Source organism: Physella acuta, unplaced genomic scaffold (genome assembly GCF_028476545.2).
Source record: "Physella acuta isolate Inbredline_101_S28 unplaced genomic scaffold, ASM2847654v3 ptg000336l, whole genome shotgun sequence".
Taxonomy (NCBI): domain Eukaryota; kingdom Metazoa; phylum Mollusca; class Gastropoda; family Physidae; genus Physella; species Physella acuta.
In genome coordinates this window covers 63,654-74,934 of record NW_026731855.1, presented here as the reverse complement: position 1 = coordinate 74,934, position 11,281 = coordinate 63,654, and the positions used below count along the sequence as shown (strand labels likewise).

At 40.5% G+C, this 11,281-nt stretch overlaps 1 protein-coding gene across 1 annotated transcript; it reads right to left on the bottom strand.

Moving 5' to 3' along the window:
• Positions 1-582: 582 nt before the first annotated feature.
• On the bottom strand, positions 583-3,266 carry LOC131940961 (uncharacterized). The gene is made up of 3 exons (XM_059299901.1): positions 2,972-3,266; positions 1,400-1,517; positions 583-1,129 (listed from the first exon to the last, which is right to left on the bottom strand). Exons 1-3 carry the CDS (start codon positions 3,264-3,266, stop codon positions 583-585), a joined length of 960 nt encoding a protein of 319 aa, XP_059155884.1.
• Positions 3,267-11,281: the final 8,015 nt, after the last annotated feature.

Here is an 11,281-nt window from a genome sequence, read left to right as displayed (position 1 = left end):
AAACATCCGGTTATAACTTAGGCTTGATGAAAATAAATAGAAATGTAGCCTTAAACTCAACAAATTATTTTCAAGTTCTCTGGATTTGCAACTTTTATAGCATTTATTCTAAGAATATAAAATTTCTAAATTAATTTTAGGCTTAAGTTTTTATTTTTTATTTTTTTTACGGTCTAAATCTAAAAAAACACGTTTTTATTCCATGACAACAACATTATGGAAGGAATCTCGTCAACTCGCTCGCCTCCATTAATGAGTCGCTCTAAATCTGTTGTAGTTTTATTGGCAAAGTAAGTGGTTGTAAATTTGTTGTAGTTTTATGGTACGCGAAAATAATTTTAAAAAATACAATTTCGTCAACACGTAGGTAATTAAATGATCCTGAATTTAATTATGGTGAGATGTTGTGTTGAAGCTTAAAACATTAAATTATATTAAAATAAATTTATAAAAGTCTAGTTATAGATGTCAAGGATGGAGTTTTGGGTGCATAGCTTTTTCAGGATGAAAAAAAAAAATGTTCTGTGTTTCGATTCTTTAACAAAATTTTGTTTATTTTTTGTTCTTAGTCTTAATATTTTTTTAAACCATACTCAACAAGGTGGCCTTGAACTTTGAACTCATGACGTAGTAGGTGAAGATGTTGACACTAGAGTTGACGGTCTCACAGAGAAAGGCCAGAGCCTGCATGCAGTAGTACAAGTTCTGCAGACGGCCACTCTCCTGAAACTCGCTGACCACTTCTCTGGCAGCGACCAGCACATTGCTAGGAGTGTTGCAGACGATGAAAACGATCATCACTGTCAAGACAAGCTTGGAGGTTCGAACCTCTTTCGTGTCGGCTCCAGGGTTGGGTCTAGAGCATTGGGTAGTAGGGTTGGGTTCGGGTTCGCTGGAAACAATGTTGGGTTCGAGTCCTTTTGGAATAGTGTTTAGCAGTTTTTGTTTGAGATTGGATTGAGATCCCAGTCGAGCGGAAGTCCGCCATTTTATGGCGCTCTTCAGTACCACGATCATGATAACAGTACAGCAGAGAATGGCGAGGAAGTTGATGATTGGTAGACAGATGAAGAATAGCGTAATAAACAACTGATTGGGGGTCCCTTTCCTGATATACACCATAAAGATCCTGGTTATGTTATAGTTAGGGTCTAGGCCAAGTTTAAGGTCTTTGAAGAAATATATCGACATGTGGCTTAAAAATGTGAGTACTGATACGGAGCTGGTTAGTATTATGGTTGAGGTGGGGGTGAATAAAAATTTGACCTTGAACGGCAAGGTCACGCACAGACAACGCTGAAACGAGATAAGAGCAGTCAGCCAACAGATGATTTTTGAAAAGATGATTTTTGGGTTGCTTGACGTCATGACTAGAAGGCTGAAGGGGTCAAAGGTAAACCCTGGAGGGTCAAGGACGTCCAGGACGTTACAGATGGATGACCAGAGGGCGAAGGTCACGCAGAAGAGTCCAGCCACGGCCAGGGCGAATAGAGAAATGTTGACGCTGTCCTTGAGACCTGAGGGTCAAGGGCAAATGTTTCAAAGGTTAGTTATAGAAGTAGTGATGGTTAGAGGGTTTGGGGGGGGGGTGCTTGGAGGATGGGGGACGGTTGGAGGGTGGGGGTGGGGGGTCGGTTGGAGGGTGGGGGGATGGGTGGGGGTGGGGGACGGTTAGAGCGTGGGGGATGGTTAGAGGGCTAGGGGGGTGGGGTGGGTTGTTTGTAGGGTGGGGGGCAATGGCGTAGCCAGGGGGGAGCGTGGGGAGCGGACCGTACCGGGTGACACCATTTAGGGGGATGACACCAAGGCAAAAAATAGCAAAATATATACAGAAAAATTTCACTTAATTAAATGCTTAATTAGAGTGAATTAAATAGTCTTTTAAGAAAAAAATAGACTAATCCGGACATGAGTGGAGGGGGGGGGGTGACACCATGACCTAAAGCTGCTAATAATAAAGAAAGCATGAAACGCCTAGCTGAATTTATAACCGAATATAGATGCAAATCGTTAGTATTATCTGAGCACAGTTTAAAGCCCTCACCGTTGAGGTGACGGAGAGGGGGGGGGGGGGGAGTTATATCAACTCGACGTTGCAATATATATGCCTGAGGAAAACGGTTTGGTTCATACAATATATATATATATATATATATATATATATATATATATATATATATATATATATATATATATATATATATATATATATATATATATATATATATATATATATATATATATATATACATATATGTATGTATATATATATATATATGTATGTATATATATATATATACATATATATATATATATATATATATATATATATATATATATATATATATATATATATATATATATATATACATATATATATATATATATATATATATATGTTGTTTCGTACGGGGGGGGGGGGGGTGACACTATCAGGTGCCGCACAGGGTGACACCCGACCTCGATAAGCCACTGGTGGGGGGTGGATGGTGGGGATAGTTAAAGGGTGGGGGGATGGTTAGAGGTTTAGGGGGGATGGTTGGAGAGTGGGGGTGGGGGACAGTTGGAGGGTTATGGAGATTGTAGATAATACAACAAGGAATAGACGGAGGATGGATGTAAGCTAATAGTTCTCCTATTTTTTTCTAAACGTTTTTACAGTCGCTAAGGTAACATGGACACATACATGAGTTGTGTAATGTTGAATTTAGAACTATTTACTTGTTCTATAGCCTTCTGTAGTTTCTTTGAAATATTAAAATATTGACCAAAGCATGACCAGAAAATAACACGGCAATGACTAAAATGACTAAACATTGACCATACAATGATAAGGCAATGACCTGAAAATGACTAGACAATAAAACAACACAAAAAAGACAATGAAACAATGACCAAAAACGTACAGACGGTGAAAAAAAAAAGACCAGATAAAGACCAGACATTGACCAAAAAATGACCAGACAATGACCTTGTTTCCTGAAGACCAGGATGTTCGTCACGTTGGACACGATGCCCAGCAGGCTGACCACACCGGAAGTGACGATGGTCACGACCAAGGTGAACCAGTACCGGAAGTCGTCACTCAGGTCCACGTAGGAGCTCGTCTTTATGGGAACCGTCGTTGTGGCGGGGTACGTCGTTGTGACGGGGTACGATGGTGTGACGGGATACGTCGTTGTGATGGGGTACGAGAGAGTGTTTGAACTGTTGGCGTTCAGCTGACAGCTCAGTGGACCAAGAGAAGAAGAAATGCACCCCGGCATTCTACACGGACGTGCAAGAAGCTGCTCTTCACGAATAGTCAAACGGCGTAAAGGTCGGATCGTGTTGGTATCTGAATGAGTGAAAAACAATTTTTATTTAGATTTCTATATCGAAATATGTTCATTCCTCCTTATTATTTAATAAAATGCTTCTATCAACTTTTAAATGAAGAATATAATTCAATATATTACAAAATGAAAAATTTGATTATATTGCTCAAAATTCCTCATTTATAGAATGTATGTTGTCACACCCCCCTCAAAGAGAACTTATATGTAGCGACAAATGGACGACCCCTTGATTGGATCTGAAAGGTCTAAATCAATTGGAGCTGTTCTAGACCAACTTACTTAGAAGAACCTAGTACCACGGACGATATTGTATTGTCCCTGCCAAGTATATCTCCACTCTCTTTTGATTTAGCTTTCAACTTCTGGGACTGATGGATAAAGTCCTTTAACAAAATATTTTATTATTCGAAAGAAGTTTAATAACATGATTTAAATATGTAACTGATTTCATAGAGATACAGTATTCGTAGTTCTTAGTGGTCTGCGATTCTTATTGACGGAACACCACAACTGATTGTTAAAAAAATCAATGGACAGATTACAATACTTAGGTAAAATGTATTGATCAATTTACTTCACATGATGACTGTAATTGTGGAAAAGAATTACGGGGGACTTGACTTAACACTTAACGATTGTTTGACTAATTAGGATGACAAACAAGAAAATCTCGTTCAAGAAATTGTAATTACTAAATTAACATGATTGATTAGGTTCGTGTAATTACCGACTATCGCCCTATATTGTGTAACGCATCTAATATTAGTTTAACATTGTATCCGTTGATTAAACATGATTTAATTACAGGTTTGGTGTTTGGATTACCTGGTGAGGGAAATAATTCTAGATGTTGAGAGTAGCCGCCCCCTTAATTTATTTTTAAACATCTAATTTGTTTTGAGTACGGAAATACGACTTCCATTCAGTCTATAAACGAATATCTTTATTTGGGAAAATGGGGTAATTGTTGCCATAGCAACCAACTTCTGGACAGCCTTGCTGGAACCGGATGTTGAAGACAGAACCACAGGGTAGAGGGGTTCGGGGCTCAGGGTTCGTGTATTGGGAAAACTGGGATGTTTAATGCTCTCGAATGTATCACCAAACTCTACTAGCTGATTTTGCCGTGTAAGTAACAAGGGACATAACCGGGTTAACATCTTTTAGTACATGTTTTGGCTGGATAGCGGGCCCTTTGTGTCTACAATAATATTTTATTTTTTATTTTTATATCAAGATCTTAATTTGTTAGACTGACTTGTTGAGAGCAAAATGTAACCAGTATTTCATATGACATCCGGGGTAGAGTGACATCTCGGTAGAGGGACTTCTAGGGGTAGAGTGGCATCTGGGAAGAGTGACATCAAGGGGTGATGGGTCGAGTGACGCTGACATGTCACGATGTTGCTCAGTGTAACGAGGATCACAGGAGTTGTCCGGATTTGTTGGTGCTCATGTGGTCCAAGGATTGGTGAACAAGTTCAGTAGCTAGTAGAAGTTTAGTGAAGGTTTGTTGTGGTGAACATTGTTGTAAACCTCGTTGTTAAATGTCTTGGTAAACGTCGTTGTTAAATGTCTTGGTAAACGTCGTTGTTAAATGTCTTGGTAAACGTCGTTGTTAAATGTCTTTGTAAACGTCGTTGTTAAATGTCTTTGTAAACGTCGTTGTTAAATGTCTTGGTAAACGTCGTTGTTAAATGTCTTTGTAAACGTCGTTGTCAAATGTCTTTGTAAACGTCGTTGTTAAATGTCTTGGTAAACGTCGTTGTTAAATGTCTTTGTAAACGTCGTTGTTAAATGTCTTGGTAAACGTCGTTGTTAAATGTCTTTGTCAACGTCGTTGTTAAATGTCTTTGTAAACGTCGTTGTTAAATGTCTTGGTAAACGTCGTTGTTAAATATCTTTGTAAACGTCGTTGTTTAACGTTGTTGTTATCGTCAGACACTGTAAACGTCAGGTACTGTAGACATCGACAGACAATGTAAACTTTATATCATCGTACACTGTATAGCATTGGTACCAGCAACCCGCGACCTCTGTGGTTAGTGGCGCGTGACGCTTTGGCTACGCTTGACTGCACAAATTAAAGCGAGCGTGTCTAGCACTGGCTAGGTCTCAAGGACCTTCACCTAACCGCACTAGACCTCAGAAGGCGACCATCACTCACATCCTAACTGTAGAAGTGTGGCGTATTTTAACATGACTGTCAATATTTTTTTCCTTCAAGTTCTTAATTAAAATCATTATGGTAATGCATTACATAGCGACATCTACACAGTGATATTTACTCACGGATACCTACATACTGACACACACAGATACACTGACACATACTGACATCAACACACTGACGCATTGAACCTCGCGGGGTAGGGCACAACCTCCCCGATAATCACATCCCGCCCCGTTATAGGTGGGATTAGGGTTAGATGCAGATTTTGAGTTGGTGTGAGGATTGATGCCGGGTCTAGTGTTAGCTGTAGGTTTGTGGTTGGGGGGTTAGGGTAAAGGTTCTTTACACTGACATCCACACACTGACACCCACACACTGACACACCCACACACTGACACACCCACACACTGACACACCCACACATTGACACCCACACACTGACACACCCACACACTGACACACCCACACAGTGACACACCCACACAGTGACACACCCACACACTGACACACCCACACAGTGACACCCACACACTGACACACCCACACATTGACACCCACACACTGACACACCCACACACTGACACACGCACACACTGATACACCCACACAGTGACACACCCACACAGTGACACACCCACACAGTGACACACCCACACAGTGACACACCCACACACTGACACACCTACACAGTGACACACCCACACAGTGACACACCCACACAGTGACACACCCACACACTGACACACCTACACAGTGACACACCCACACACTGACACACCTACACAGTGACACACCTACACACTGACACACCCACACACTGACACACCCACACACTGACACACCCACACAGTGACACACCCACACACTGACACACCTACACACTGACACACCCACACAGTGACACACCCACACACTGACACACCCACACACTGACACACCTACACAGTGACACACCTACACACTGACACACCCACACACTGACACACCCACACACTGACACACCTACACAGTGACACACCTACACACTGACACACCCACACACTGACACACCCACACACTGACACACCCACACACTGACACACCCACACACTGACACACCTACACAGTGACACACCTACACACTGACACACCTACACAGTGACACACCCACACACTGACACACCCACACACTGACACACCCACACACTGACACACCTACACAGTGACACACCTACACACTGACACACCCACACACTGACACACCCACACACTGACACCCACACCTTTGCACTAGAACCACACCAAAACGGTTTGCCATGCAGTTTGACTTCCATAAGTATTTTGATAATCGACGTAGATAACAGATCCGTTGACCTAAACAAATTATTCGTTTCACCAAAATCTTTAAGGGTTTCGTCACATTCCTCTTGCCCTTATCACAGCAGCTAAGTAAAACTACAATTTATTCATTTCTACCCGCATGGTGCGGGTTACACCTGTTGCAGACTGTGCAATGTTGAAAGCACTCGAAATACCTTCACACATATAACCATACGCATGAGATGTTCTCAAACTACTATAGCGTTGCTAATAAAGGACGTTTATTTTCAACGTACAGAATCTACAAAAAATAAAAATAACTATTTGATGTCCGTTTCACATCTAATTGAGAACCTTAAAAACGTATTTTAATTATAACAATTTTGCATGTCCATATACGCGCTTTTAACACAATGTAAAAAACATATATAAAGGTAGAAGGCCTTCAATGTAGAAACCATCACAACTTGATGAACTGATCACCAGATTGTTGCTGATATCAAATCCGGAACGGCAAGTATTTTATTTGCGTTTGTTATGTTGGCGATGTACTAGCCATATAGCATCAGCTGATATTTGATTAATTTTGTGTAAATGATATTATAATTGGGAGATGTCGCAGCCATAATGTGACCGTGTATGTACTTGCCTGTGTGTGTATGTGTGTGTGTGCTGTGTGCGTGAGCCTGTGTGTATGTGTGTGTATGAATGTGTGTGCATGTGTGCACCTTTTTAAACGTAATAAAAATAATGTTTCGCTGTAAGAACAGCTCTAGCCGACTCACACAGTTCTTGTATGAATACATCTAAACAAAACTTATCCAAATCTAACCGTGTGTTTAACTTACACAACACTTGCAAGTATAAAGCTAATCATACGTTAACCAAACATAACAAGTGTGTGTGTAAGTGTGTTTGTATGTGTGTATTGTGTGTGTTTGTGTGCACCTTATCAAACTTAATAAAAATAATTTTCACGACAAAGAACAGCTGTAGCCAATTCACACAAAACTTGTACGAATAAACCTAGCCCAAACTTACACAACTCTTTTATAAATAAATCTAACCAAAACTTACAAAACACTTGTTTGAAAAAATCTGATGGTGCGTTTAAATACACAACAATTTCATGTATTAATCTAACCATATGTTAACCATTCACAACTCTTGAATTACTTACTCTACAGCCCGCCACCATGAAGGTTCTAATCCTAATCCTGACTGCTGCTCTAATCTGTGCAATCACAGATGCCAGTGCTGAGATTCAGGTGCGATTTTTTGTGTTTTGTTTTGTATTTTATTTATTTTGTTTAAAAATGTTTAAAATACCAACTTATCGACATTGCTAAAACTATTTTGGATTACGTCCTAACCGTTCCGATACTTAAACACATCTAAGTCCAAAATCAAACAACAACTACTTTGTAGCTTGTTTTGGTTCAGCGAAGGCTATGTAATCAAACCCAGAAAGAAAAGCAAGCCTATATGGCACATAGCATATTAGTTCGTTATTCCTAATTGTGTTTGAGAAAATTCCCCTTCAATAGTACAGTGGAGAACGAAAATGTTTTGCTGAATACCCGAGGCATTAAATTAAACGGACATTTAGTTTTCAATAATTGATGTTTAAAGGTGTTACGGGTCAGTTGTAGGTTAGGTAGAAATAGGTTAGAATAATCTAGAATTAGGGGAGAGTGCGTTTCTGAGTTTAGTTTACCCTAGAGTATTGTTAACCCCGGTGTGTTGGTTTTGTTATCCAAAGGTCGAATGCGGTATAAACGTTGGAGTGAATGGTTGTAAGGGGTTAGTTGGTAGCGGTTAGGACGAGGGCGACCCTGTAACGTTGAACGTGAAACTAAATAAAAGTATACTATATGTGTCACGATTAGTTGTCGAGTTGAATCGAACACGGACGTACCAACAGGTATTTAGTTGTACATGATATAAATTGATTATAATTGGAACGATTGTTTTCTATTAAAATGAGATATTACAAAAAAAGTAATTTGGATTAGTTTCCCAGTTGTTTGACAATATATTTTCCAGAATGGCATAAAAGAATTTTAAAACTTTAAAATTTAATTGTAATTAGGATTGTTTTTTTTTATATTCCAAGAACGGAGAAGCGGAGGCGATCAGGGGGAAAAGAGGGTTAACCAAAAAGGAAGAAAAAGTAGACTTAAGGGCTGTATTGAAAAAGATTTTGGATATAGTAAAAGAAGAAAAAATGAAGATTACAAGAAGATAAAATAACTATAGAGGATATCAAATGATAACTTGTCATTGCTGCTCTTTTTATGCATTAAAAGAACCAAGTAAAATTGGGTGTCTGTATTTGAATATTGTCTTATTTAAAATCAAACCAACTAAAATGGTTTTCGTGGTGTTGGTTGTATTTTCGCTTGTATATGTTCAACAGGGGCGTAGCGAGGGGGGGGGGGTGCGGACCGCACCGGGTGACACCATTTAGGGGGGTGACACCAAGGCAAAAAATAGCAAAATATATAGAGAAAAACTTGAGGGGGGTGCAAATCGAAAGTTTGAGGGGAGGGGGGGGGTGCAAATCAAAAACTTGAGGGGGAGGGGAGGTGCAAATCGAAAGTTTGAGGGGGGGGGGGGTGCAAATCGAAAGCTTGAAAGTTAGTCACCGGGAAGGGTCGCAACGCCTCTGGGGGGGGGTGACACCATTAAGTGCCGCACCGGGTGACACCCGACCTCGCTACGCCACTGTACTGTAAATGTACTTCACTGCTGATAAAACCAAAAGATGAAAATCATTGTTTCTCCAAATCGCACACAGACGTATCTATTTTAATATTCCTATTGTAACAGAATACACCACATTGATGGAACAGCCACATTATACAAGTGACATTAAAACAGTGCAATCTATCACCCTAATACCCGCACAATGTGTGATGTATTGCCACACCAATGATGACGCAGTATACCACACAATCTGATGAAGACACACAGAGTAAACATTTCGTGACGCAAATGCAAAAATGTATCTGACTTACGTTGATTGGGTGCCCTGTAAAGGGTTTCAAATGTCCTACTTGATTCAAAGGTCTAACCGCACAAAGGAAAATCTCCAGCGCCCTGACAATCAAGTAACCCGGAGCGCCTCTGGCTCCTTGAGGGCGCCTACATTTGTTTTAAAGAGCACCCTAAACTAGGGATACGGTGGGTGACTACATTTGATGACTACACCGAACCAGGGTCGGACCTGGAGCTCTTGTGGTTGTGTAACCGGTGACTCCCGAGAGCGACTCGAGACGCCCCTGTTATCTTGGTGGTCGCTGAGCCCACTTTAACAGTGCGGATGTTATTAACTAGAACTAGCCAGACGTTGCGAAGAAAAAGCTTGTAAAAATCATAAGGCATCATGTTGCTAACAAATTAGTTCGTTAGCTAAATATAAAAACAAACATTTTTAGGAGGAAATTGTTTTGGTTTTGGTCTGTAAATGCAATTTTATTTGATATAATTTAGATAGACGATGAGGATGATCATTCCCGTCAAGACCAGCTTGGAGGTTCGAACCTCTTTCGTGTCGGCTCCAGGGTTGGGTTTGTATTAGCTGGAAGCAGGAATGGGTTTGTGTCTTTTAAAAATATGAGGTTTGTAAGATCTGATAACAGGGTTGGACTCGGTGCCTCCTGAAAGGTAAGGTGGGTTGGGTTCGGATTTTTTAAAACCTTGGTGGGGTCGGATCTTTTGGTATTTGGGTTGGGTTCGGAATTCTTGAAAACACTGCTGTATTCGATGACATTATAAAAAGGGTTGGGTTCATTATTTTTAGAATAAGGATTGCGCTGTGGACGTTTAGAAATGTCTTTGGACTTTAATGTCACTGTGTCTGACAGTTGTTTCAGATTGGAGTTATTTCCTAATCGAGCGGAAATCCGCCATTTTGTGGCGCTCTTCAGTGCCACGATCATGATAACAGTACAGCAGAGAATGGCAAAGAAATTGATTAATGGTAAAGAGATGAAAAATAGCTTGTTGACCAATTGGCTTGGCCGGCCGTTCTTTATATGCACCATAAAGATCCTGGTTAGATTATAGTTTGGGTCTGTGCCAAGTTTAAGGTCTTTGAAGAAATATATTGACACGAGCCGCCCCGCGGTGTATCATACGCCGCTATTTAGTTGTTTTATTTTCTACTTTTCAGTAATTCATAATTTGTGAATTCGACAGTACCAATGCTGCCACTGAAAATATTTGCTTTAAAACACAGCCCCCCCCCCCTTTCCCCCAACCCCTACCCTCAACCCCCCCCCCCCCCCGTTTAAAGCAGCCTCCTCTTAGTTACCTCCTGTAAGTTTAAAATCGTTTCAAACTAAATTATCTGCCCCTGATAGCCGTCACTAAATCTACGATTTGTAAACATTAACGTGACCACAGCTCACCAAACCATGTGGGGGTGGGGTGGGGGTGGTAGCGATATTAATAGAGAGGAAGAGAT